The 27,974-nt window shown below is 59.3% G+C and overlaps 2 protein-coding genes across 8 annotated transcripts in view; one reads left to right on the top strand and one right to left on the bottom strand.

The window, feature by feature from the left end:
• BAHCC1 (BAH domain and coiled-coil containing 1) overlaps positions 1 to 18,597 on the bottom strand; it is a 61,945-nt gene extending 43,348 nt beyond the window's left edge. For 2 of the 6 annotated variants that reach the window (XR_002126166.1, XM_019661946.1), the window contains exons 1-2: positions 14,892 to 15,080; positions 14,330 to 14,723 (exon numbers count right to left, since the gene is read on the bottom strand). Coding sequence is in view for 5 of the 6 variants with exons in the window: in XM_019661946.1 (XP_019517491.1) it covers positions 14,330 to 14,504 (175 nt within the window). In the remaining variant the exon portion in view is untranslated. Of the gene's footprint in view, positions 1 to 14,329; positions 14,832 to 14,891; positions 15,081 to 15,486; positions 15,864 to 17,835; positions 17,914 to 18,428 lie in introns of those variants that run through there. The other 4 variants (XM_019661948.1, XM_019661949.1, XM_019661950.1 and 1 more) reach the window with 4 other exon arrangements.
• Positions 18,598 to 19,771: 1,174 nt separating this feature from the next.
• On the top strand, positions 19,772 to 27,160 carry LOC109393010 (uncharacterized). 2 transcript variants are annotated; one of them, XR_002126156.1, is made up of 2 exons: positions 19,772 to 20,271; positions 24,595 to 27,160. XR_002126156.1 is itself a non-coding variant. In XM_019661850.1 (2 exons), the coding sequence occupies exons 1-2, from the start codon at positions 20,007 to 20,009 to the stop codon at positions 26,679 to 26,681; spliced, it is 666 nt and encodes a 221-aa protein (XP_019517395.1). In that variant the 5' UTR covers positions 19,772 to 20,006; the 3' UTR covers positions 26,682 to 27,160. The 2 variants fall into 2 exon arrangements, 1 of the variants encoding a protein (XP_019517395.1); XM_019661850.1 differs by having other exon boundaries at positions 26,281 to 27,160.
• The last annotated feature ends 814 nt before the right edge of the window (positions 27,161 to 27,974 follow it).

Raw genomic sequence — 27,974 nt, 5'->3', positions numbered from 1 at the left:
GCCTCCCTTCCTTCTCACACTGTTCCTGGCAGGCGGCCAGCACCTCCCCCTCCAGGATCCTCCTGGGGGTGCAGGGGAGGTGAGCAGGGACGGTCATCCCCACCCCTCTAAATCTGCCCAGCTGGAGGACCATCCTCCGAAGAGGCCAGGGGCTCCCTTCCTTTCCTACCACCTGGAAGTGAGCCAGCGGCAAGAACGCCTGGACCTCAGGGCATGCGTGCACGCACCCACACACATGCATGCAGGCAATGCAGGCACACACACGAACACACACACAAACGCAGGCACACACACACACGTGAATGCAGACACACACACACATGAACGCAGGCACACGCGCGCGCACACACATGAATGCAGGCACACACGTGCACACATGCAAACACACACATGAATGCAGGCACACACAAACACACACATGAACACAGGCACACACACAAACGCACAAACGCACACACACATGAACACAGGCACACATGAACACAGGCACAAACACGCACACACATGAACGCAGGCACACATGAACACAGGCGCGCGCACAAACACGCACACAAACACGCACACACACATGAACGCATACACGTCCAGTCCTGCTTATGCCCTCAGAGGGGAGCCCATCTGGACAGGGTCGGGGGCACCTACCCTGCTGCCCTGCACCCTTGAGCTGATCCTGGACGTGCCCCTGTGGGCAGGGGGAGGAAGAAGGCATCCTGGACAGGGACACGGGGTCCCGCCACACAAGGCAGGTCTGCTCACAGGGTTTGGTCTGGTCTGGCCGCGTCAGCACAGGACAGGCTGCAAAGGAGCTGGCCCACAGGCAGGCGCCGTGCTCATGCAGTGAGTCGGCCTGCTGGCCGGCCCTTCCCTGGCCACAGCGCACTTCACAGCCTGGCACCGGACTGGCGTCCAGTGAGTGTGTCCTTCCTCGTCCTGCCCAGCCCCACAAGAGTGATGTCGGTGGCTCCAGGGTGGGCACAGCAGGAGAAACTGGGGTGCGGAAGCAGGCGCTAGATGGGGGCCGCCTGGTGGCAGGCTTGCCACCATCCTGCGGTCTCCCCCACCCTGCGGACTCATCCACTTGTCCATCCTTTCGTTCATCCATGTATCTATCCAGCCGGCTGTGCCTGCGAGGGGCTGAGCACCTATCCACTGCCTGCCACACCTGGACTGGTGCCAGGCAAGGGGCCTGGGCTAGCGCGGGGGCCCAGGAACTCAACCTCATGGAAAAACGGGGGTGGGAGAGAGACAGGAACAAAACGGGAAGGGGCGGGCTGACTCGGGGTGCCCCAGGCAAGGTGGGGCGGGTGGCCAGAGGGGACAACCAGCAGGAATTGCGGAAAGCAGCCAGGGTACCGTGCACACAGGAGAGCACGGGGACACGGAGAGGAAGGTAAATGGTGATGAACGCGCAAAAGGCAGCAAACGCTTGGTGGGACATGAGCTATGACAGGCAGGAATGAGGGGTGCAATGAACAGAAAATGCTCCTTACTCCTTAATAAGACTGCGCCACCGAGGGGGTTAGGGAGCTGGGCAGAAGGGGCCCGGGGCTGCCAGCCAAGCCCACATCCCCCCCTAAGACAGCGGTGTGACTGGTCCATGACACGCTGAGTGAGTGAGACCAACCCCTGGGGGTGGGGGGGAACCCGAGGGAAGAGGAACCTTGTCCTGCCCCACCCCCAGAGCCCACACCCCCAGCTCATCCCCAGCAGCTGGAGGACATCCCACGAACCAGGATCCAGGCAGAGACCTCCAGGGGGCCACATTCTCGAATTTCCAACAGGCCACCCCTGTGTACCCCATCCCTGGCTACTTTGACAAACCACCCCACTCCCTTCAAAGTAGACATAAAATATGTTACTGCCTAAACATGGTGAGCGTAAGTAGAAAGGAAACCTCAGTTCTCTGAGGTAAAACTACGGTGTTCCTGGGAATTCGCAAGGTGAGCAGTTTTTAGGGCGGGGCAACCGTATCCCACAGATCCAGGGCCCCCCCAGAATAGAGGACCAGTCCTGGGACAGCAGGAGGGGCGGCCTCCAGAATGGGGACAGAGGGCTGGCCAGCCCAGGGGAGCTGGGGGCGGGGGGCTCAGGGCGGCCTAGCAGAAGCTTCCAACAGAGAAGACCCAGCGCCCAGCCCTGTGCTCTGCCCACACCCTGCAGCAGGAATCCATGGGGCCAGGGGAGGAGGCTCCTGGGCAGAGCCAGCCCTGAGCATCTATCTTGGCGCTCCTGATGTGACCACAGGGCAAGCAAGTGGCATTGCTGAGCCTCTGCCACCTGGACCCCACCTGCCCCAGAGGAAGGGGGTGGCAAGGGACTTGGCCCTGGGCCCGAAGACCAAGCCCTCACCTAGATTCACACCCTGGGCTCCAAGCAGGTGTCGTATGCAGAAAAGGCTCTGCTGCCAGAGGCGGGTGCTCTGTGCAGGGTGGCCCAGGTGGCACCCTACACACAGTCTCGGGGATCTAGAGACCTCAAGATGTGCCATGACCCTCTGGTTGCCAGGCCCAGGGCCAGCTCCCTACTGCCCAGTGGGACTCAGGACCCGACGGGGATCCCCGGGGCTGCCCTGGACTTGCATGGGCTCCAGGAGGTCCAGGGGAGTGCCCAGGTAAGCCCAGGGCACCTCCTGACCTCATTGGGACAGGCAGCTGGCCTGGGAACCACAGGAGGAAGCACGGCCCAGACCAGACAGCACAAACATCCCTGACACCCAAGCCACAGCCTGAGCCTGCACTCCGTCCAGAGACTGAAACTCTAACCGGGCTCGCTCATTAGACAAAGTTACTGAGTGTCTGCAACGTGCAGGGTCACCCACCCTCACCCCAGCCCCCCGGAGCCCAAGGATACCGTAGGCCGCCCGGGGACCCCGGCCTCCAACAATGGACTCAGGTCTGTGGCCCACACAGGCCTTGCGGCTGTTTTGGGGCCAACTCCCTGGCCTGTTGGTGGCACCTCTCAGAGCAGACATCTCACAGGTGGTAAGATGACGCTGCGTCACCCTGGGCAGCACTCTCTGGCCAGAGGGGGGCATGTCCACATTTGCGTGGGGTGCCTCTACTGAGCAGGGGTCAGGCTTCCAGAGGGGGCAGGCCACGGCAGTGCTGCTGATGAGGAAGTGATGACGGGAAGAGAGGGGGACCAAGCTGGACACCAAAGGACAGAGGCCGAGAGGGAAGTTTTCCAATGACTTGGCCAGGCTGCACGCAGGGAGGTGAGGGTCACTCCCCAGAGGCCTCCAGCCAGCCAGCAGCGAGAGGACAGGAAGCACCCAGGCTGCAAAGGGGGCCTGGGTGTGGTTGGCATATGGGGGCAGTTACAGTCAGGAGGGTCCAGGTGGACCCTGCCCCAGTGGGGTCAGCTGGTGTCCTGGAGCCCCGATGACCCCTGACCCCTAGTATTCACATCTTTATGTAATCCCCTCCTCTGGAAGTTCACATCCAGACTTGCTTCTATGAACAGAAAACAGCAAAAGTGAGGGGACGTCCCTTCCAAGACTGGGTTATGAAAAAGCTGTATCTGCACTCTCGCTGTCTGCCCTGTGGAGAGGCCGCAGAGGAAGGTGCCTGTGTCTCCAGCCAGCAAGGGCCTGAGGCCACAGGGGTGAGCTTGGCAGGGGGTCCTCCGCAGCGAAGCCCTGAGATGCCCCAGCCCCACTGACCCCTTGACCCAGATTCCTGACCCACAGAAATGGAGAGATAATAAATGCCTGCTGTTTGATGCTATGTTTGGAATCATTTGTTACACAGCAGCAGCAGCTAATACACAGAGACGCAGTGAGCCCAATTAGCCAGCGGGAGGGGCAGCATTTACGGTGGGCCCAGTGCAGGCAAGGAACCTTTAGGCAGGTAAAGTGAGGACCAGGAGGGGAGTCAGCAACTCAGGGAGCAGGTGTGAACCTGCAGACAAGTCAGGAACTCAGGTGTGTGTGAAATTCCCCCACCCATCCCGGCCACACCGCAGCCTCCTGAGCCCCAAGATGAGACAAAGACACACAGATGCACCCCCAACCCCCATTTCCAAGCAGCTTCCCCTTTAAGCCAGGTTTAGGGTCACTTCAGCTCTTAAACACTGTAGGGACAAGTGTCCTGGTGGCCCCTGCAGGGTCCCTGTGCCATGCCCCGCCCTTTGGTTGGCATTCTAAGGGTTGTTTACCCATTGCCCGTCCAAGGGCCCTTCCGAATTAATAATTTTGGATTTCTACTAAGCATTTATCAGCCAATCTGCAAGGGGTTATGAAGGGTGCGAGTGGCCTCGTGTACTCTTTTCCAACTTTTCTCGATTTTTTCTGTATCCACACACATTAAGGGCTCTTTAAGAGTCAGCCTAAAGACACATTACAAATTAGATTTAATTTTAATATTAATTTAAAATAAATTAAAAGCTTATTTTTAGGAGACCCAAAGGGACGCAAAGTCTCAAAAAGGGGACTGGCTTCAGGCAAATTGCCCATAAGTGACCTGCTGTCTGGGGTGGCCATGGCACATGGCAGGCCGATCGGCCAGGACAGCTGCCCCCCTGGTCAAAGGGGACCTCGGAGTCTGGCCCCTTCCCCTCCACCTTGTACAGTGCGAGGAGGGCCACGTACGCAGGCCAGGGACAAAGGGGTCTGCCATCAACCTCCTGCGAGGTGCCACTGAGGCCAGGAGGCGGGAGGGACCCCAGCCTTGCCCTCCTCACATTCACTCCATGCCTGGGTTCTGGTGCCACTGCCTGCCAGGGCCCACGGGGAGTGATGGGGAGGAGGCATCTGGGCCTATGCCACTCTGAGCGCACACACGAAAGGCCACCACCGAGGTGCAGGTGCAGGGACCTGAGCACTGTGCTGGGAGAAGGGAGTGATGGGGCCTGGAGAGGCAGGGGCAGGGGTGGCAAGGGGGCTTGTGGGAAAGAGGGTAGAGGGTCTGCAAGGCAGAGGAGTGTGATGGCCCAGGGACCACTCTGAGCTCTGTGGACGGTGTTGAGGGCTCACCCTGTGGAGGCAGGAAGGGCCTGAAGTCTCACACGCCTGCGGAGGACACACAGCTCCAACCCACCACCTCCTGGGATCACCCTGCACCTTGCGGAGGCAGCCAGCAGTCAACCCCTGCCTCCCAGCAGATCTGTGTGGGTCAGGCACCTGGGGACAGAGGTCTCTGGGCACATCCTGGGCAGAGGTGTGTACAGGTGTGTGCTGTCAGCCAGCTCCTGGGCTCCCAGGACAGAAAGACTGGTGGCACCTCCAGGGGGAGAGCACCACCTCCAGAACTGCACCAGGGTCCCACTCACCCCTCCAGCAAGGCCTGTTTTAGAGGAGGGAGGCCAAGACACAGAGAGGGCGTGGCCTGCCTGTCCCAGAGCTCCTAAGGGGCAGAGCAGGGCCAAATCTGCCCGAGTCCCGTTGCTGGCTCACCTGCCTGCCCCCATGAGATGGACAGGCCGCAGAGAGCAAGGGGTAGACCCCGCAGCCACGCCTTCTCCCTGCTCCCATCTCTCCTGCACCCTAATTTTCCTTTCGTTGGTTGCCTTCCCCCCCAGCCCTTGCCTCCACTGCCATGTAGCCACCCACACAACCACCACGAGGGGGAGGAGGCACTCGCCCCCCTCGTCCCGCCTCACCGGCCAGATGGAGCCGCTGGCTGCTGTCCCCAGTCAGTTGCCCCATCACACACTAAGCCTCATGATGATGGTCAGGGAGCCACTGCCAGGACAAGCAAGAGACAGAGAGGAAGTGGCCCCACCTGGTGCCCAGTGGACCTCTCCCTGCTCCCCCTAATCCCCCACTGCCGGCGTGGCACTAACAGGGAGGGGACGCTCACTTTGCCAGTCTGTTTAGCTCTGACATCTTTTAAAAAGGTAGTGCACGCAGCCTGGGAGCCTCTGCAGGTGACAGAAGATGCTTCTGGAAGGCGAGGTGCTGACCTGACCCGTGGGGAAAGGCCATGAAGGCTGGGGACACGTGGAGGGTGCTGCCAGCATGAATGTCCAAATGTCCCCATGTCGTGGGCAGGTCTGGGAGGGCACCTGGAGTTTCAGCAGAGAGAACAGGGCCATCGGACCCTGACGTGTCTCCTGCCCTTCTCTTCATAACTCAGTTATTCCAGAGTCTGTCACCTGTCTTAGTGTCCACTGGGACACGTCTGCCACCCAAGCATGAATGGACACGCTCCCCCCTGTGGCCCCAGCATGAACGGGTAGCAGGGAGGCCAGCGACAGCCAGGCCCAGCTCTGGGGGTTACGAAGGGAGTAAGGACACACACAGCCCCGACGCAGGACCCTGGGAGAGCTGGCCCAGTGCGGGGAAGGACACCAAGCCCACAGGTGCTGGTCAGGGCTGCTGAGGCCTGGTGAGACAGGCCGCCCAAGGTGCTCAGGGCTGAGAGGTCACAGAGCACGCGGGACACAGAGGGGCTGGGGGCAACATGGTCAGGGAGGGGGGCCTGGTGGGGCTGCCGCTCTCCATCGTGGCTGCACTGAAAGGATGTGAGACCAGGATCCTTGGGGACCAACTGGGTATGGGAACCTCGGCTGGGGCTCAGCTGGGGCTTGGGCACTGGCAGCTGTAGCAGCTGCCCAGAGGGAAAGCCAGAGCTAGCAGGGGTGACTCCTGGAGGGGCGGGCAAGGGGGGCAGAAGTGTTTGGGAACCTTCTGGGTCAGTGGAATGAAACAGTGGTAGGTGGGAGCTGAGCTAAGGGCAGGGGCTTGGGGCTGACATGCAGGTAGGGGTGGGGTGAGAAGGTGACCCATGCCTCCTGGCGCACAGGCTCTGCTAGAGGAATTCCACGTGGGGCAGGAGGCAGGAGGCAGGAGCCAGCAGCAGCAACGAGAAAAGGCAGCCCAAGTTCCTGGGAGCCAGAGAGAGGGTCCCGACACCGGGAAAGGAGGAGCGGAAGCAACCGCAGGCGGCTCACCTGTGCTAAGCCCAGCACCTCCTCCCCCCACACCTGTGTGCCACAGGGGTCACCGGGAGGCTGTGAGCTCCACCCCAGGAGGTGGCTAGAAGCTGAGGGATGGAGCAGGCGGCAGGAGGGCTGGGCAGGCTGGCTCCCCCAGGGACCACCGCAACACGATTTCCTCGAAGGTCAGTTGTGAGTGAGCATGAGTGAAAGTGTGCGAGTGTGAGCCCACGCGAGCAGGGTGTGACGTGCGTCTGTGCATTGTGGGCATGTGAGCTCTCCCAGTTAACGCACTGGCTGGCTGGTGGGGATGGTGTGGACTGCAGGGTGGGCCATGAGCTGGGCCAGGTGGCAATGGCTATCCGTGTCTAAGAGGGAACCTGCCACGTGGTGCTGGGTGAGACGCTGGATGGACATCTGCCGGAGGGTGCAGCCCCTTCCCCACCCCCAATGCTGTCCCCACCTGGGCTCTGGCTGTCCCCAACCTGCATTCTTCTCACCCCTGTCCAGCTGTGCTCCCAGCAGCCCGCCTTGAGGTGGTGCCCTGCCTGGCCTGGCTCTGTGATGGAGGGGGGGCGGGGGGAGGGGCGTGACGCCTTCCCCTGGAGCCACCTGTGGAAGTCCCGGGAAAGAGAGCCCCTAAAGGGCAGGCAAAGACAGCTAGGTGGTTTCAGTCTTGTTTCATACAGCAAAGGCTCCGCTGTTTTGGGGGGAGGGGGTGCCCTACGAAAGCAGTGCCCCAAGGCTGCCCTTTGAGGATCCAAGCCTGCTGCTCAGAGGACTCTATGGGCCCCCTTCACCCCTCTGACCTCCCCCTCCCATTCCCCACCACTTCTGGAAATTCCTGGTGGAAAACCAAGTTCCTACACCCGGGAGGGAAGGGGCAGCCTCACCTTTCCTTCCAGCTCCCACCACACGGTGGTCCCCCTACCCAGCCTCAAAAGTCTTTGCATCTAAAGACACTGGACTCTTTGTTGGGGGGGCCTGGGGGAGGGGAGAGGGGGCAGGGAACCCAACCCACCTGTTTGTTCCTCCTCCTCCCCCACCCGAGGTCAGGATGAAAACAAAACAAAAAACCCCCGCTTCTTGGCTGATCCAATCTGGAACCTAATCGTCTGGACAGCTGCAGCGGTCACAGATGCCGCCTGGCTGGCTCCCAGCCTGGGCGCTGGACACCTCCCTGCCAGACCCTCGGCCACAGCAAACCCAGCACCAACCTCATAGCCGAGCCGGCAGCCCCCCAGCACCCCCATCACCTCCGAGCCCATGCCCAGTCCCCACCTGTCCCCGGCCTCGGAGGCAGCTGCTCACAGGGCCACGGGAGGCAGTAATATTATATATTACAGCAAACAGGGCGGCCCTCTGACAAACAGGCCTGCGTGATCTAAACGGTACGTTATCCCATAAAACCGTCAGCGGGCAGAGCCGAGGCAGCCCCACGCCCGCGGGCTTCCGAGGCCCGGGCCTTCCACTGCGCAGCCCAGGCTGCGGGGTGTTTTGTTTGCTTGTAATGTTGCATCTTTGGTGGGACAAACAGCCCCAGAGGTCAATGGGGACCAGGGAGCCCCGGGAGCCAGTCCCTGGCGGGCGAGGGGGTGGGAGCCAGGCAGAGCAAGTCACCCATTTGCCAAACACACAGGGCACGTGTGTTGCATCCAGAAGCCCTGAAGTTACACCATGTGGCTAAAGTAATGTGACCCGCTGCCAAACGAAGGCCTTCCAGGAGGGCCGTTCTCAAGGGCAGCCCAGGGAAAGCTGTGGGTAGCGGCGGCGTGAGACCCTTCTCTGGACAGGTGACGGGGAGCCCAGCCTCAGGCAGCGCCCCTGTCCTGGGAGGTTTCTTCTACAAAACAGTCAGCAGTCGCTCAAGATGGATGCTGGTCAATATGGCATCAATAAGGCAGGCATCTACTGCCGTCTGAGGATGTGGGGCTGGGGTCACCCCAAAGGTTGTGCAGGATTTTCTCATGGGACTTTCTAGGCAGAGCCCAGCCCCAATGCCACCCAGAGCCCCATATCCCCTTCCTTCATGTCCGCTTCTCCTGGGGGTGACCAGCGCCCCTCTGAGAAGGCTGTGTGCAATGGGCTGAGATCAGGAGGTCTGCTGGGAATTCCTCAGAGACTCTGGCCACGACAATCAAGGCAGCTGCCAGGGAGGGGCGGCGGAGGGGCAGCTCCCATCTGTTGGGGCCTATATTCAGATACTTATGGTAGGGAGGAAGCCAGGCCGGGGCCCAGAGGCCTCTTCCAGGAGGAAGGGCAAAGGGGCGCTGGGGGTGGCCACCGAGGCCCCTTCCGCCTGCCCGGAAGGGACTCATTCCCAGTGGCACTGGCTGACCTCCATCTGTGCTTGGGAATTCCCAGCTCAGAGCTGGTCCCGGACTCAGACCCAGACCCTGCAGCTAGACCAGGGGCATTCTGGGAAGTGTAGTCCTTTGGGAGTTAGGAGGGCCCCCGGCCAGATTTCCCGGGGTGTTTTGTGAAGGAGCAACCAATGGGGTTATCCTGACCCTAATCCTAGGGTGGAAGTTCAACATTCCTGGGAAATAGCTAAACTTAGACATCTGCTGCCTGAAAACACACCAGCCAATGCTGCCATTCCAGCTCACATCATACCCGCAGTGGTGTTTCTGAGCAAGTCGTATGGTGCTCTTATTTTGGTGGGGAGACCTGGGAACTCCCCAGAGAGGAAATACCCCGGCCAAACTGCCCTCACTCCTGTCCTTCTCTGGCCACTGCTCCCAGACACCAGGAGAGAGAGGCACCCACCAGGGGCCAGGGGAGCGACCTGGAGAGGTTGCAGCACATGGTTCTCCCGCACGCTATTTATGCTCACAGCCTGCTCTGATGACATATGTAAGTTGACAGCGAACATCCTATCAACTTGCTGGAGTGTATCTTGATTGTTAAAACACACTCTTAAAGGTGTACGATCATTTATCATATTAAAATAGCCGCGCCTTGCCTGTCCCTTTTCTGCCTTCCCTGCCCTCCCCCGACCCCAGCAGCCTCCCTCCTCTGCCTCCTGGGCACCCTGCCCTGATGCTGGGGGGCCACTGGCCCTGCTTCTAGGGACCCTCGGCTCAGGCACTGCCTTCACATCCCGCCCCAGGCCAGGGCAAGCCCACTAATCGCCACCAAGTGACAAACGCCAGAAGCCCCACCAATTAAATTTAAACTCATGCAAAGCTCAGTGGCTAGTAAATTATTATTTTTATTAGCTTGAACCAAGTTCCCGTAAGAGAGAAAGTCAACTTGCTCCCATGAATGGCTCTTGTATAATTTATTTAACTCTGTGCTCTTTGCCAAAGCCTGGAATATTTTTAGCTCGTTCTGTTGTTGGATTTGGCTTTTTTATGTGTGTTTCTGAGGGGTATTTTTAGCCTCATCCATGTTATGCTAACAGCCTCCTATGCGTTGTGTCCTGTCTGTAAGGGCTGTTGAACCCAGTCTCGCAGCAAAGGAGGAGATTTCTGAGAACAACCCGGGAAAGCATATGGGGGTGCAGTGTTTTCCAGGGGAGGGGTGCAATCTGCAAAGGGCTGCTCCCTGCCTGGCTCACTAATTTGACTCATTACTCACGTGAACTAGATATTCCTATAGGAATACCCTTAAAGGAGTAATCAGACATGGGGGCAGCACAAGCCCCACTGAGAAAAAAACCTACATTCCCGAAATGGCTTTGGTGGGGCGGGCAAGTTGGCCGCAGCCTGGCGGGTCCAGGAGCCAGGCTCTAGATTCCTGGGCTGGGCAGCTGGCAGGGGCTTTGATGTCTGGTTCTGTCACTTACAGAGCAGGATGGGTAGAGGCTGCGGAAAGTAACTCTTTTCACACCTACTTAATGTTGGTAACTGTTGCAGAAACACTCCATCGTGTCATTGAGTTAATGAGGTATTTACGAAAATGTATTTTTTTCTTTACAAAAAAAAAAATACATGGGAGGGAGGGGAAACCTTTGATGGGGTCTTTTCGCACTAGGAAATTATCTTTTTTCCTCTACTGTGCTTTTTTTTTTTTTTCTTTTTCTTTCTGAGATTGGTGATCAGAAGCACTTCGAGCAGGAAGAAGTCTGCAGTTCTCTCCCCACAGGGGACCTGCAGCCATTTACTCCCTTTAGGCCTAGGGCTCCTGGCTTCCAGGCAAGGCCATTTACCTCCCAAAGGGAACAAGAGAAGGGGCTGAGAGGAGAACCCAACCCACAGCAAGATAGCTGAAACCCAGACTAGAATCGGCACCTTCTTCCTGGTGTCTTCCTCGGGTGGAGACACGGTGATTCTTGAAGGCCACCCCTCAGGGGACAGACAGAGAAGGATGGAAGACAGGAGTTGACCACCAGAAGAGAGGCGGGGACTCCCCCCAGCCAGGCTGCCTCCTTATTAAACACGCTCCAGGAGAGGCGTGATCCCCAATCGCTCTAGGCAGTAGTGCTGATGAAAAACCTTGGGCTGGTACGTTGTTGATTTTCCTTTTTTTTCCCCCCCTAGATTTCACAGCTTTGCCTCCGGACCATCTGTATTAGAGACAAAATCTAACACTGCACTAAAAATAATGACTCCAAACATTTTATTTGCACCTTTTGGTGACAAGGTTACTGGAACAGAGCTTTACCATAAAACCCTACAGCCCGATGACAAAACTGTGGGCACTTTCATTTTTAGAGAAACAACAGAAGAAGCCCCGGAGCCCAACGTCCCATCAGGGTCCCTCCAGCTGACATTTTGAAAGCACTGGGTGGGGATGGGGGAGAGCAGCATAGGCAGCCCGCAGGGAGGGAAACCCTTGGCCCAGCCCCGGTGGCCGTGCCAGGGACGAGCAGTCCTGGAAGCCAGGGACTCCATCTCCCAGAGCTGGGTCCCACTCTTTGCTAGAGCCGGGCCAATGGGAAGCGCTCAGAGCAGTCTTCCTCGCAGGGAGCAGCCGGTGGAGGGAGGGGCAGGGGCTGGCGGCTGCTGCAGCCTGGCCTGCAGACCCGAGGCCATCCTTCGAAATGGGAAGAGTCCCTCAAACTAGCCATCTGCAAATCCACATGAGATGCATAAACAAATTTTAATTTAATTACACTTTTTTTCTTTCTAAACTAGATCATGTATAAATACAGACCAAAGGAAAGTGATTGGGGGTATAATTCCTTATTTAAAAATTGATGTAGCTAAATTTTAAAAACTGGCTTTCAGCAATTTCTAAAGGCTCTTTCAGTGGCAGATGTTTCTAGATGGACGCCTGCTTGGCTGGCCTTCCTGTCACAAATCGGTTGACCGGCTCCAAGCACAAAGGGTCTCTCGGGTGCCCCAGGGGGGTGGAAAAACAGCTTCCAGGAGCAGGGGGCATGTGGCTGTCCAGAACCCCTCTGGGGGTGCCCTGGGGACCTGCAGCGCCCTCTAGAGCACCCTGCATACGGGGAAGGTGGAAGGGTCTGAGTGAAGGACGCAGACCGGGCCAGCACCCACCCAGTTTCTCCAAACCTTCCATGGCCTACGCTCCATGAGCCACGTGGTCAAACTTGGAGTGAGCAAGACAATGGTTCGGGCCACTCAACACGTTCCCACCTGACTTGGCGGTGCCTAAATGTGGAAACGGCAGTGAAAGGGGAAATGGCAGCTGATCCAGACCAGGCCAGGGGGGGCTGGTGAATAGGGATGGGAGTCAACCCTGGCTGTGCCTCCCCAGGGTGAGGGCCCCGACAGGGAAAGGAAAGCCTCGGTAGGTGTCCAGGGCCTTCCCAGCTGGAGGGCAGGGCCTGGGGGTAAGGGTAGCCCATCCCCCTCTCCTCCCACCTGCAGACTCAGCCTTCCAACCCTCGGGCTACCGACCGGCCTCCAACAGAAGGGACTGACAGGGAAGCTGTAGCACTGTCCCTGCGGCCCTCATGAGCCCCCCGGGGGTGTGCTGAGCTAGGTGGGCAGCATGTCCACCCAGGGGCAAGAAGGACAGGTATTTTTAAATCACCAATTGCCCAGGTAAGTACTTTTTCAAGTTATAAATGTAGAGAGGAGAAAAAGAAAGGGAGAGAAAGACGGAAGAGCAAGAAAGAGAAAAAAGGGCCACCCTGCAGATGGCTCATCCTGGAACAGGGAAAGCAGAGGTGGTCCAAGCTGATTCCAGGTGAGCCCAGGGACGGCCCATCCACTCCACACCGCATCCAACTTTTTGAAGCTGCTCACGTTGTAAATGCTAAAAGCCCACTAGTAATTAAGCAATTTCGTGTATTTTTTTTCTCTTTAGGAAATTTACGTTTCTCTTATTGACTACCCTCCCTTCTGACATTTTCCCTTCTAGCCCGACTCTGCCATCCGTTTTAATCCACACACTAATTGTAATTCCATTAAAGCAGATATAATTTTATTAGTATTCACAGTTCATCAAGCTAGCAATAATAACTGTTACTGCCAAATCAACAACAACAAAAAGAGGCAAACATTTCTGATGTTTAGAACAAACTGTAAACTAAGGCAAGCAAACCTTCCAAGGTGACCATCGGGTCTCCATACGTTTCCTGCAAAGTCAGTGGGGCTGGCCAGTGACCTCCAGGGTCTCTGCGAGGTAGCTGCCTCTTTGCCACCCTGCGCCTGGCCCTGCTCCTCTGATCTAGCTCCACCTTAGTATGAAAGCCACCCCAAAGAGGGACTGCTCTGGAGGCCTGGGTAGGCTCGGCCAAGGACCCACCCGCGTGGGGAGGGGATCAGAGAGGACAGCAGCCAGGAGCGGCCAGCTCTCTCCTCTTGGAGCAAATTCGTTCTTCACTCGCCTGCACCGAAATTCCGCGGCAGCCCGCGCCGCCCCCAGCAGAGCCGCGAACGCCGCGCTCCCCCTGGGCCGCGCTCGAGCCAGGCAGTGTCCGGCTTGAGCAGGATACCAGAGGCACTTGTTAAAGCAAAACCATCCCCTGCAAACCCATTCTCGCCCTGACACTTGAAGGCTTTATATAGAAACAGGATTTGCTCGTCTGACACCAGCAGTCCCTACTAACGCTCACCGCGCACACACCGCCCTAATCCGGGAGGCCTCGGCGCGTCCCGCGCCCCACGCCCCCCCCTCCCGAGTCACAACAGCCGTTTTGTTCACGCAGAAAGTGCCTCGTTGTCCCAGCCCCGGAATGTCTTAAGGATGTCCATGCAGAAATGAAATGAGGTTTCTGCGGAATTTGGTTCTTCTGCAGGAAGGGGTAGGGGAGGTGGCAGGGGGGAAAGGCTTCATTTTTAGCCAGCTCCAGGGCTGCCCTCCGAGAGACCCTGGGGACCCCGGGGAAGGCCGCTCTAAACCGCGATGATCCGGTTCTGGGCCCGAGGGGGGAGCCGCTTCGCGCCCGGGCTGCCAGCGGTACCGGAGCAGGGAAATGAAATCGAAGGCTTCTCTGCAAACACTCGGAGAGGAGAGACGGGCGCGCATTCGAACCCCGACCGTCCCCACCTGGCGTGGGGCCCCCTCTCCCGCGCCCGCCCCAGCCGGCACTGACCTGTGTGTGAAGCCATGGGCAGCGGCGACGGGAAGTACTTTCCCGGCTGGAAGTGCGCCGGGGGCTGTGCGGCGTGCCCCGCCGGGGCGAGGCGAGCGGCTGCGGCGCTGCGGTGGCCCAGGCTTCCGCGCTCAGACAGCAGATGTGGCGGCGGCGCGAAGTCGCGGCCATCCATGCCGGGCCCCGGCCCCGGCCCCGGCCCGCCGCCGCCTCTTCGGAGCAGCGCGGCCGGGGCCCGGGGACTGCTCAGGGCTAGGGCGGCGCGCGGGCGGCGCGGAGGAGGCGGAGTCTGGGTCACTGGCTGCGGCCGCGGGTCCGGTCAGCACGCCGGTGGACTGGGTTCCTCGGCGGGCGGCCGCGCGCCAAGCCGGCGGCCGCCGTGCAGGTCCATAGTCTGCGGAGGCAAGCAGAGGAAACTCGGTGACTCGCGGGCTCGGTTTGCCCGGGGGTCCCTGCCCCGCCCGCCCCCCACCCCCACCCCGGGCGGCCAGGTCGGAGCGCTCCGCGCGTCTACCCGCTGCAGGCGCGCGCGCCGGGCCACCAGGTCCCCGCGCACACGCACCGTCCAGGCCACGCTCCGGCCCGAGGAGCCTGGGGGGACCCAGTGCACCGCTCGCAGCTTCTCCTTCCCGTCCCCGCGGGTCCCTGCAGCGAGGACGCAGCGGCGAAAGGCTGCTGGCTCCGCGGGGTGATAAAAACCCAAATCTGCGAAGCCATCGCGCGCGCTCGTGCGCGCGCGCACATACATACACACACATACACACTCACACACTCACACACACGCGCGCGCGCGCCCTCCCCCCTCTCCCCTCCCCCGCTGCCCAAAGGTGTCTCAGAGGAAAAGGCCTGGGGTCCACGCTCGCTTTTTTCCTCTCCCCTCCCCAATGCGAGGTCCAGCTTTTACTGCATTCCGCTTAACCGAATAACCATGCTAATTAAGCGAGTAATTTTATTGATTGTAACTCAAGAGTTCTTTTTATAACCTTCCTTTTCTTCCCTCTCCCATCCCCCCATGCATCTTTCGGTCCATTCTTTTGAACTCACCGCCCCCCACCCCCAGGCCCCAGTGGGACTAGGCCCCCAGCCCGCAACACTAAGCCTGGACCCCAGTCCAACTCCCCGGAGACTCTGGTGTCTGCATCGGCTGCCAGTGTCACCTGGGCCACCACGCCGCAGTGCCCGGCCTGCTGTCCCCGAGCCTTGAGCTTCCTGGCGAGGTTGGAACAATCACCCCGCCCCCAATCAAATTCGCCCGGGATCATCCCCTGCAGATTGAGAGGCGGGGGTGTGGGGGGGGTGCTTTGAGAGTCAGAAATTGTTCTCTCACAACGCCCCCAATCCGCAACCGGGTTTCTCCCTTTAGCGCCTGCCCCGGGTCGCCAAGCCGGGTCCAGTCTCCGCGCGGCCCAGCGGCTAGCGGACTCCGAGTCTGAGGAGCCCGGCTCGGCCTTCGGAGAGTCGACTGGGCCCAGTGTAACCTTCGCTCCCACCCAGGTCCCAACAGACCCCGGGCCTCTGTTATTCACCTCCACTTCCCCGCAGGGCCTCATAAAAATGACCCACCTCCCTTCTCTTCCACTCGCTCCAACGCGGAGAGTCCACTCCCAGCCTAGACTGGGGACAATTTCAGACGCTGAAAGCGGAGCACACTGCATGACTGTACGCCCGCGCGGACCTCTCTCATTTTGCATATTTCTCCTCATTTTCCTAAATCTGCATTGTTTTAATGTTTGATATCACCTCCAAAAAAAGGGAGGTGGAAAGGCCTAACAGTCTTAATTATTAACTTTACAGAAAAACTTGATTGTTTTTGCCGTCCCACCGTGACAACAAAGCGATTAAGATGTTTTCCATTTCGTGAATACCATTTTAAATTGCGATATTTAATGCTACCAGCTCTACAACGTCTTATTTGCAGACTATGTTGTGTTTGATTTAACCTATAATCGAAAATATAATGTATTAAGAGAATATATATTTGCTCTGCTGATAAGCTTTCTTAATATTTATTCGGAGAGCTTTTGCATTGTAAATAAATGGGCCCTACACAAAGACTTCTCTTTGTCTCGCAACTTCATACAAAGAGATTTGGGGCTCCCTCCTCTCTGGGGATCGCCGGCTCTCTCCCCCGGTCTAACAAATAACTCGGCTCGCAGCCGTTCGGGCCTGTACTGTGCGCGCCAGGCCGCCGGGGCCGCGGCGAGGCGGGAGCCTGGGGGCGCGGGGCGGGACAAAGGAAAAGGCGGCGAGGGAGGTCGGGAACCTGCGGTTCCAAAGGCGCCGAGGGCCGGGGGCTGCGTGCGCGGGGGTCGTGTGCGCCACGTTTTTGTTTGGTGAGGTTTCTTGTTTCCAATAAGAAATTTTAAAACTGTCCAGAGAGCGCAGCTGCTTGGATTCTCGGGACGCGGGCTTGGCTGCCCGCAGCGACTTTAATCTTCTACCTCCTGCGGGCGGGTCTCGGGCTCCACTCATCCTTCCTCGCCACTCCACTAGAGTTCTACGCAAACGGGCTGGATTATTGTCGCCCCTCTGCGCCGCTGCGATTGTTACTGGTTGGAGGGGGCTTTTCTTTGTGTTCTTTGCTCCCGGGGAGAGGCTGCGCTGCGCTGCGCCTCGCGGCCCGCCAGCGCGCGGCTCCCGAGGCCTGCGGAACCTCACCCCGGCAGGGAGCGGGACAAGGACGCGCGGCCGCGGAGGCCTGGGAGGGTAGCCCCGGAGTCCAGGCGCCGCCAGCCGCGGGTCTCAGGCTCGGAGCCCCACCCTCCAGCCCGAGCTCCAGGAGAGGCCGCAGCAGAGGACAGCGCCGCAGTCCCGGGTCGGGCAGGTCTAAGGGAGGAAGTGGAGCGCAGGCGGCGGCGGGCCGGGAGCCTGCGCCGCCGAAGAGTCGCTGACTAGGGCATTTTGTAAAGAACCGAACCTCGGAACCTGGGCTCCTCCTCGGGGTGGCGGGGCGCGGTTCCTAGAGCCGCCCGTCTCCTCTTCGGGCGGCTCGCGTGCTCCAGGATGTGGGAACCCTCAGTTTTGCTTTGGTTTTAACTTATACACCTCAAAACCCGCCCTCGCTTCGGCCGCCCGCCGTGGACGAGGACAGAATCCCTTCCAGGCCGCCTCTCCCAGCACCATCGACGCGCGCGCGGACGCCGCGGGGCCCGCAGGCTGGGTTGGGGCCAGGCGCATACCCGAGGCGGGTTGCTAGCGCGCTGCGGAAGAACCCGCTCCCTGCGAAAAGCCCCCCCCCCCCAACCACTTCCCGAGAGAGGACCGAGGGCAGGGGACGCGTCGGGCCCCGGCGCCCCGGGGCACACCCGCCGGCAGACCCCGCCTTGCGAGCCGTGGCCCGAGCCCCGCGCGCTGCCCCGAAAGCCCAATGTGGAAACGCCCCGCTGCGCTGGCCTCGCTCGGCCCCCTCCTCCGTCCGCACCCCCCCACACACACACACCCTCAGAAAAATAATTCCGAAATGAATTCGGCTCTGAAAAGCGAAACCCAAAAAAAATCGCCGTTACCCTTCCCGCCAGGGCCTCTCGCCCCGCACCCAGCCGACGCCGGAAAGCCCCTCGGGTCAGCGGCGGGGGCCGGTTCCCTGCGCCGCAGAGCGACCGGGCGGGGCGACCCGGACAGCTCCGGGGAGGGGAGCAGGGTGGGGGGGCAAACAATCGGGGTTCGTTCATAGTGCCACCGGAACCAGCGCGCGTTGGTGGCGTCCAAGACCTCGCCGATTGTCATCCCGCAGCCGCCCGCGCAGCTCGCACCGGACGCAGCCTGACGCTCCCTGTCCTGTCGCGATTATTTATTTTTAATGCTGGGTGTCGATAGAGACAACAAGCGCTCAGAGCAAAGCAAGGACGCATTACGGGGGGAATTTTAAACCGATCGATAAGATTTTTCAGAGGAAAAAAAATCGCTGTTATATATAGTCCATCTTAAAAAAAAAACACCTCCTCGACATTATAACGGATTTTTAAAAGGGAAGATATATACTTCTTAACATCACAACCCTGATTTTCTCTTGCTTAAAAAAAATGTAAATCCCCAAAGCGAAAATAAAAATAGAATAAAAATACAAAAACAAAAAATGAAAGCAATTTCAGTTACTTACTGGAGGCTGTTTCCTGGATACAATTGAATGCAATACAATTAAACCAGTAAATGTGACTTTGTTTTGTATTCCTATTGGTATTTCAATGTGCTGACTGTTGCACTGTAAATGCACCGCTTCCACAACAACGACTCTAGCGAGCCCATCCAGAGCGGCTCTCAAACCTGCAGCCCGGCGCGGCGAGCCACGGGCCCTGCATACTAATAAGCTCGTGCCACTCAGCCCGGAGCAGCCCGCGCGCTGATTGGTCTCTCGGCCCTCCGCGACCGGGAGCTCGTGCCACTCATTCGGCGTAAACAGGCCTCCCAATAGGCTGGAGCCGGGCCAGGGAGCTGCCAATCAGGGAGCAGCAGGGCTACTACCGAGCCCGAAGGCGCCTAATTCAAGCCCGGCGACTGCGCAGCTTCTCTGCGCAGATCGTTGCTGCTGAATGGGAATGTAGTGGCGTAGGGCGGGAGAGGGAACCGGACGAGTGGGAACGCGTGTCCGCACGGAGGGGGAGGCTTTTTTTTTTTTTTTTTAATCCAGCAGGTCTACGTTTGGCTTCTGGTACACAGAGGCCAGGAGAAGAAACAGCAACACCCGTTAAAGCAGATGCTTTTTTTATACACGGAATCAGTGGCAGGTGGCTGGACCAGGGCACAGGTAGGCCCGAGCTCCAAGCACAGAGGCCTCCTTGGGTTGCCCGACCCTTCCACCACTCTGAGGCCTCCACCAGCTCGGATCGAGCTCAGAAATGCCCGCACTCCCGCGGCCTGGGGAACACGGGCTCCAGAGGCGCCTGCTTGGTCCATTCTTCTCCCTGCCCCGGGATCAGGCCGCAGGGAGAGGGTCCTGCGTCTTTGGCCATCTATCTTTCAGACCTTCAATTTTTCTCTCTCGGCTACTATTTGCAACGGAGCACCGATCAAAATGAAAATCAGGATTTATGGCCAATACAAAGATTGTCCTTTTTTCACCTGCAACTAGATTTTAAAAATATGTTCACCTTGATATGCACAATAGGAAAATCGTGCATAGTATTTCTCAATGCCACTCTCCTGCAAATCCGCTAAATTCTCGCCCCAATTAAAAAAAGCCACTGAACAATTATCTTCGTCGTAATCATATGCAAGCCATTTTAAAAAATATTCTCCAAATAAATATTTCTTAGAGAATTTGGTTTCCCAACAAAATGCTATTTATTCTCAGGAGTCAAGGTGATGTTTGAGTGGCGATGGATACATTATTTTTGCTCCTCTTTCTCCACGTGAACCTCTGCCTTCCCCTCTGGGGGACAAAAAAAAAAGCATATTTAAACTAGATGCCAACTAACGCAGGCACAAGCGTTAGAAATTCTCCAATTCATTCTGGTAGGGACACGAAGGGGTTAAGCCAGAGGCCTTCTGTTGTCTTCTTCCTTCCCCCGCTCCCCCGCCCGCTCCCTCGGGACCGCCGGGATTGGTTGGCACTCAGCCAGCAGGCTGTCAATCACCGAGTGTAAACAAGGCGCTGATTGGCTGTTGTCCAGTCCGCACAGGGCCTCCTGAAAAAAGCAATTACTGGCTCCGCGGTTTCAAGGCGGCCCAAGGCCGCTTGATGAAAGGAGATAAGCTGGGGACCGTTTCCAGGACCCCCGCGGGCCGACCCCGGCAGCCCGGGAGCCGAGGTGCGGCGGAGAGCCCGCGGATCAAAGGAATCCGGAGAGAAAGGGGAAGCCGGCGCACTGCCCCGGCCTGCCTTCGCCCGCGGGCATCGCTGACCTGGGTTGGGGGCTTGGGCCACGGGTGGGGGCTCCGGGATTGGGCGCCCGCTTCGGGCAGCGCAGCCAGCGGGGCAGCTCCGGAGAGCCCGGTGCTGGCAGGTAAGCGCCCGGGCTCCGCGGGCAGGCCGGGGCTCAGGACAGGGCGTGCGGGCCCGAATCCCGGCTCCGGCGACGCCCCAATCCGGTGGTGTGCCCCACCCCCGGGGTCCCGAGCCCCTAGCCAGTCCCGAGACGGGCGCCTTCCAAAGCTACCCCGGGCCAGGCTTGCGGCGGCCGCGGAAGGAGAGGCGGCACACATAAATCCATAAAACGCCCGGAGATCCGATTAGCAAGCGGCTATTCATTAGGCCGGGGGCAATTGAATTAGGTCCTGGGTGCGGGCCCGGGGGTGGGGGAGCCGGCGCGGGGGTGTCTGGCGCGGACTACCGGGCTCCAGCCCTGGCTTCCGGAGAGGGACATCGCAGCGGCGGCTCCGGCGTGCGAGCGTTGGGCGGACGGGGTTCCTCCGGGTCCCGACCTCGCGGCGACGTGCGAAACCCGTCCGCTTCCCACGCACACCGTCGAAAGCCAGCCCGAGGCCGGCTCGGCTGCAGAGAAATTGCGCCCACGGAGGGCTGTGTGGCGGGGGTGGCCGGAGCTCAGGCCGGGTTCCGCTCGCCGCGCCGTCCCGGAGCGGGCGGGCTCACGCTGCTCCCCCGGCTCCGGTGGCCTGGCGCGCTGAGCCTGTTCGGTCTGAGCGCCCCGGGGTGCCGCCGCCTTCCCGCAGTCTCCGGGGCCTGGCCCCCGGCAGGGCGCCTCTCGCTGGCCCTGCAGTTCCTACTCTTTTAGAAGTCTCCATTACTGACTTTCTCCGGTAATCTTGTTTTCGGACCAGGGACCTTTTCTTTTTTTTTTTTAACCTAAGATTAAGTTTAAAGTTCCCTTTGAAATTTTTAAAAACATAAGAAAGGAGATTATAAGACAACAATTCTCCATCCGAGAGATGGAACACCTTAGCGACCAGTGGTGTCCCTGGAGTTGCTCCGAGCAACCGGAGCCTGCTCCGCGGCGACCCCGCTGTCCTTTGCTTGAGCTGGCACCGGGTTCCAACCTCGGACCGCCAAGTGGGGGAGGGGAGGGGCCTCCATCTTCTCCAGCCCCCAGTCTCCTCCAGAGTGTGTGTGTGTGGTGGGGTGCCGGCTGGTAAGACACCGCCCCTCCCCACCCCCAACGCCAGGCTCCCAAATCCGGACCCCAGCTCCTGCGGGTGGAAGATTGAGGTTCCTGGAGCCCGGCTGGTGGGCCCCACACCCCAGCCGCTGGAGATAGGACGGCGCAGGGTCTGGGTCTGGGGCCTCCCTCTCCTCTGCAGGCTGGCTCTGATCCTTGCAGCCTGCCACCGCCAGATTCCTGATTTAGGGGGTGACAACTGGCTTTCAGAACCCTTGAGGGCTGTCGCCTGCTTCTGTCTCGCATCCCGAGAGAAGCTGCCCGCGTGGGGTGGGCCTGGCGGCCTTGGGTGTGCCTGGGCCACGCGCAGCTCCCTGCCCGTCTCGCTCCCCCTTCTCCCCCCAGTGTCACTTAAAACAAATCTAGTGGCCTTTTTTTTGTTGTTGTTCAATAATGTTTCAAAACAGTTGTTACAGCAATAGCTGCAGACGGGCCCGCTGGATGCGGCAGGGGCTGGCAGCTGCCCAGCGCGGGCGCAGGGCCGCTCAGCAGCTCCCGCGGTACCAAAATAAGCTCCCGTGTTCCCCTCGGAAGACGCGACCCAGGCTCCGGCGGGCCGGGGCATGTTTGGTTGGGCGCGCTATCAGCTCTGAGGGAAACCTCCCTGTTTCCTTTTTTACTCTCCCTGCTGTCCAGAGCTAACAAATGTTTTTAATTTTTGAGAAACATGGTGTGGGGATCTGCAGACTCCCTTTCAACTGGGAAGGGAGAGACAGAGAGGAGACAGGAAAAGGGGACAGTAACATGGGTCAGGGCTGAGCCAGCCACCAGCTCTGCAATCACCTGCAGTTTCACAAATGAATGGGCTCCCTCCGGCCAGCCCACACGCCCTGCCCCAGCCTGGAGCACAGCCAGGGGCCACGGAGAAGTCCCATTACGCCCTCCTTAGCAGGGGCACAGGCCTTCCACAACCTCACACACTCCACTCCCAGCTCGCCCTCTGGTCTGGGGAGAAGATACATGGATGTCCAGCTGTACCCTGACACCTGGACATGCACGCTGCACTCGTGCACACACATGCAGAAACTCACAGGCACACACTTCCACATCACGCACAGTGCGTGTTTTACGGTACACTCCACCAGTGTTCTGCACATACCCTAGGTGCTCCTGTGGCCCCAGAACCTCTCCCCACCCCTGGAGCCCCCAGCCCTTGCTCACACACTGGGTCCTGAGCATGGCAGCATACTAGGTCTCCTGGCTCCTGAAAGACCCAGCTCCCACTTTGTCTGAAATCATGAAATAATCATTTTTTAACACGGGGTAGGGGTGTCAGGCGAGTTACATAAAATCACAAATTAGTCACTGCTCTAAATGAATGCATCATTGGGCCAGAGAGCAGCAGAGCTGCGCCTGGCGTCGGTGCCTCTCCATTGTTCCCTGGGCCATTAGTCAAAGGACAAATTAGAAACAATTTCTTGACAAAAATTGACTCTTAATTCTTCCCACCAGAGGTGCAGGGGGCCAGATCCAGAGGCCAGGGCCAGGGCACAGGCAGGCCCGTCTGGAGGGGGCCCTGCACTGGCGGGTACAGTGCAGGAGGGTGAAGAGAGGTAGCCTGGGGACTTAGTGGGGGGCAGAAGTAGTTTACAGTACCGCCCCCCCAACAGGAGGACAGTATTACCTCACCTCCATCAGGAACATGAACATGGCTGCCCACAGCCCACTGGGGTTTCCAGGGACAGTGGGGGGAGGGGGGGAATGGGACACACCGGCTGCAGTTTGCATCCTTCCTTTAAAAAAAAAAAAACAAAACGTTCCCAGAAGCACCCTGGCTGGAGGGGCTTGGACCCCAGCAACAATCCTGCCTCCAGGAAGCAGGACTGGGCCCCCCACCCATCCCCCTTTAAGAGGTCTTCCACCATTAGATGTAGAAATGGTTATTTTCATCAGAGCCTTTCGTGGGTGTACTGGAGGGGGCAGGGGTGTTAGGGGTGGGGGGAGGTCTGAGTGTGCCAGACCCAGCCCACAACGAGGTGCTGCCTAGAATTTGTGCCTAGCCTGGGGGGTGGCCTTCTCTTTACCAGGTCTCCTGTCTTTGTGGAACTTGAGCTTTGTTGGGGTAGGTCTATTTTGGAGGGGAGAGGAAGGTGAAGATATCCCAGACCCTTCCTCAAAGGCAAGGGGACTGCCCCCACTGAAAACAAAGCCTCCAGTCACAGCCCCTTCATTATCTTGCTGGACCCAGAGGGCCAGGTGGCAGGGGAGGGGGCCCCTGTGAGGCCCAGGGTGGGGGAGGCAGCCAACAGAGGAAGAAGGGTTGTCAGGAGCCAGGCCAGGTGGGGAGGGTCCTCTGGTCACACCTCCCCAGGGAGGCCTTCCTCCAGCGTCACCCAGGCCCTGTGCATTGGGCTGAATCCCTCCCCAGAAGGTCCCAGCTCGGGCCTGAGGAAGAGGCCTGCATGTGTTAGCCCAGCTGCTTTCTGAGCAGGCCACAGACAGGCTCCAAGACAGACTTGGGGATGTGGGGATGTGGCTGTGAGTTTTAGAAGGGGAGAAAGGCTTTGAAGTCAGAAGAACAGCAGCCCCCTCCCACCTGCCGGAGGGGGGCTTTAGTGCTGTTGTTGCTGGTTCCTCCAACCAGGTCTGGAGGCTGCCCAGCCCCCACGGCTCAGGGAAGGTGCTTGTTAAACACGGAACAGTAATTTGAGGCTAAATATAACGCAGTGTGTTCATAGGGAAAGTATAATTCAGGTGCTGGTTGTGTGAGGTTATCAGCCAGGAGACCCATCTGGGTTAAATTGATGTGATTTTCATAAACGGGCAGGAATGTCCCATTGCCAGGCTTCTCCCTGATGTTTTATTAGTGACAGTGTGATTGTTATTACTGTTAAAGAGGGGAATGGGGGTGGGAATATGCCTGGGACCCCCCAGAGGTGAGGGGAGCTTCCCCATTGGCCCTTCCCAATCCCTACTGTCCAGCCCCCTCCAGTCTCCTGGTGGCTTTCTCCTCTAGGCTGGAGGAAGGCAGGACCCTCAGGGAAGCCTGGAAAGGAATCAACAGTGCCTTCGAGGCTGTCCTCTCCAAAGGCGGGTCCTGCTGCTTCTCCACAGGAAGCATCCTGCCCAGTCGGGGAGGTGGAGGGAAGCCGGTTCTCTGGGGCCCTATACTCACCTTCTAAAGCAGAAATTGGGGGTGGGGACACACTACTGGGGTCTCCTTGCAGGAGGCTGACCCAAACTGGGCCCTCTGTCTTCCTGCCTGTGAGGAAGGACCCTACTGATGGCAGGAGCCCAGACCCCTCCTATGGAATGGGGGCCGGATGGCTTAGTGGCTGGAGCTACCTACTCTGCTTGGGGACAAACGCTCTGGTAGGGCCTGATGAAGGGAGGTGACTCTGCTTCCAGCCGAACCCTCCCCTCTCGCCCCCCAACCCGATCCTGCCTGTCTGCCCTCTCTGGAAGGACACCTGCCTCCCGCAGACCAGTCTCAGCCCAGCCCAGCCGGAGAAAGTGCCGAATAAGCATTTGCTGCAGGCTGCTCTTCACGGCTGTGTTTGGGTGTGTTTACACGTGTCACTGTCAGGGTATGTCTGGATGGGGCCTCCAGGGGCCAGACTTCTCAGGCCTGGTCTCACACTGGGGGAGGGCTCTGGGAGAGGGGTGCAGGCTGAGTGTCAGGGTCTCCTCTGATGAAACCCAGCCTGCCCAGGCAGAGCTGCAGAAGGAAAGCCAGGCCAGGAACAGAACCTAAAAAACAAGGACTGGGACCTGGCATGCCCGTCGGCAGGGGCCACAGCTCATCAGCCCCCACCACACAGGCCCCACAAGGCTCCTCGGAGCACCAATTACAGAACTCAGGCAGCAGGAGGGCTGCACCTGCCCCTTCTACCCCCCCCCCCCCTCCAGGGTGGGCAGGAACCTGGCAGCCAGCATCCTGTTGGATTTCCTCACGTTCCCAGACTTGGAAAAGCCCCAGCCCCTGCCGGCCTGCTCCTCCCACCTCTGCCCCAGCAGAGGGCCCTAGAGGGTAAGGTGCTGCCCATTCAGACTGGCTTCTGACATACAAAAAACCGGAGGCCTGAGCGGCACACACCAGACCCTCCTCTTCCTGCTGTAAAGTTGCTGCTTTCAAGCTCCCCACTCACTTCCCAGACCCAGCTCTCCTACCCCACCCCCAAAAACCTCTGGGCAGAGCCACAACCCGCCCTAGCCTGCAGCAACCTAGAACTTTCCTTTCGAGTCATGGCCAAGGCTGGAAACTCCCTCCCCAGCCAGCCTAGGGAAGAAATCAGGGCTGGGAAGGCTCCGGACATGTTTTGTTCAGCTCCCTCTTATTTCTGAGGGGTTTGAGTCCTTGGCCTGCTTACCTGCGGCATATATAGACCAAAAATAAATTATTCCCATAAAAATCCCCAAAGAGCAGCTGGGCCTGCTGCAAAGCTCTTTCCTGCCAGTGTGGAGACAGGCAGCAGGGCTGGGGCTGGGGCTGGCGCAGCCACGCGGCTACTCTCCGGCCTGCCTGTGCACTGCCAGTCTCTTTTGTTAACAGGACAGTTGATTGTTTAATTAAAAATCATTCAGTAGGTCCATTTTTTTCTGATCTGCACAAATACATATTCCCAAGCCCCCCTCAATTCATGACGCCAACTGGGGTGGAGTGGAGTGGAGTGGGTGTTGCAGGAAAAGTGTCCCACAGGGAGACTCCCGGAAAACTCCCTCTTCCAAAGGCCCAAACAAGGAAGGCCCGAGGAGCCCGCCTTAGGGTCAGCTCCCAGCGGCCACTTGGAGCACATTTTTCTGAGCCAGGTCTCTAGCCAGGGCTGGGCCCAAGTCCCTTTCGATATGCAAACTCCAGCCCGGCCTGCGCCTGCCTGCTCCACCCGAGGAAAGCGCAGACACAAACGGGGCTTTTCTTTCTACCTGAACTGATTTTGTTTGGTTTGTATTTTTTAATAGCAGGCATTTGCGATGCAAAAAGCCTCCCGAGGTGGGTGGGGACAAACCAAAGTCCCTACATCGAGCCAGAAACAAAAGCCCTTTGGAAACTGAGCCGAAGGGCAGGCGGCAGGGCGCGCCTCCCGGACCCGCGTCGGGAGAAGTGGCGCGCTGCACCTACCGCGCGGCGGCTCCGCGGCGGCTGGGCTCCGGTTCCGGCGGCGGGCGTCCGGGAGCGGCTGTCGCGACCTGCTCGCCGGAGTCCGCCTCGCGCCCTAGAACGGGGAGGCGGCTGGAGGCGCCATAATCGCACATTTATGGCCTGGGTGACGTGCTTCCCTCTGCCACAATGGGGCCCGGTGACATTAAACAGAAAACTGATGAGAGAGGAGCGAAATCTAATCTTCCCTCTGCGCGCTTAGCGGGGAGGAGGCTGGGGGACGGGAGGCAGAGTGGTCGCCACGAGTTGGTGCTTTCGGGGCCCCGCGCCAGATGCTTCCTCCCGAATTCGGGCTCCTGGACCGCGGGGCCGGGGAGGAACCGAGACTCGAGCCCCACCCTCCGCAGCCCGCGGACTCGCCAGCATTTCGGGCGGAATTTCGGCTCCTTTACGCACGCCCCGGCGCCGGGCGGAGCTGGGACCGAGCACCCCAGTCTCACCCGTTCCGAGGTCCCGGGACCCGCATGGGGATCCCGACGTGCCCCTCGCCCCTGCTCGGCTCCCCAACTCTGGGGGGGGCCCTCATCAGCGCAGAGCTCCCCGCCCCCACTGCCTGGAGCCCGCGCCTGGGTCCGACCGGAAGACACCGGCTGCCCAGCCCCCACCGAGAGCAAGTGACCACGCGGGCCGCACCCGGGATGGCTGCCCCGCGGCGCTTCGCTGGCCCGAGCGCCCGCTCTCCTCCTCCCGCGGCGCGGCTCCCCCGGGGCGCGCTCGGCGCCTCCTGGCACCGACCCCGCCGCGCCGCGCCCTTAAAGGCGCCACCCGCCCTGCTGGCCTTTGTCCGTGCCGCGGTGAAGGTCATGCGGGGGAGGCGGGGGTGGCAGCGGCCAGGCCCCGCGCGGAGCGCCTTCCCCCCACCCCCTCATCTACCCCCGGGACAAAATTCCGAGGCGGCCAACCCCGTCCAGGCCTCCGGTAGGGAGGAAGCCCTGGCCCAGCAGCCATCCGCCACTTGCTTCCTGAGACCGCCAGGTTCTAGCAAGATACACTGTCGTGGCACAGCTGGGGCCTAGGACCCGGCTTTCAACAAGTGGAGTGAGGGGGATGCTTCTCAGAGAGAATGAATGAGGGAGCCCCAGTGGGGGCTGCTTGGAGAAAGGAAGGGCCACGTGCTCACAACACCCCCCCATCGACCAACCTGCTTCGCTCGGCCCATGAGAGGCAGTGCAGGGGACGGACAGAGCCCTGGTTGGGGGCCCAGACTGAGATGCAGAGGGCAAGGCTTTGGGAGACCCGGCTGGTCCACCTCTCTGGCCTAGATGACAACATGGGCATCTGGGTGCCAGATGCTGTCCTAGACACTCATTTAATCCTCTGCACACACAGTCTGGGACACAGATGTCATGATGATCATGCCCATTTTAGAGATGAGCAAACTAAGATTGATACAGTAACTCACCTGCATTCTCACCTAAGAACTATGTACCTGGGCCCCTGATTTTTTTGCAAAACCAGGACACGGATTCGCTGGCCTTTGGGTCCCTAAAAGGCC

Source organism: Hipposideros armiger, unplaced genomic scaffold (genome assembly GCF_001890085.2).
Source record: "Hipposideros armiger isolate ML-2016 unplaced genomic scaffold, ASM189008v1 scaffold_362, whole genome shotgun sequence".
In the NCBI taxonomy this organism is placed as follows: Eukaryota; Metazoa; Chordata; class Mammalia; order Chiroptera; family Hipposideridae; genus Hipposideros; species Hipposideros armiger.
This window is presented reverse-complemented; position numbering and strand designations above follow the sequence as displayed.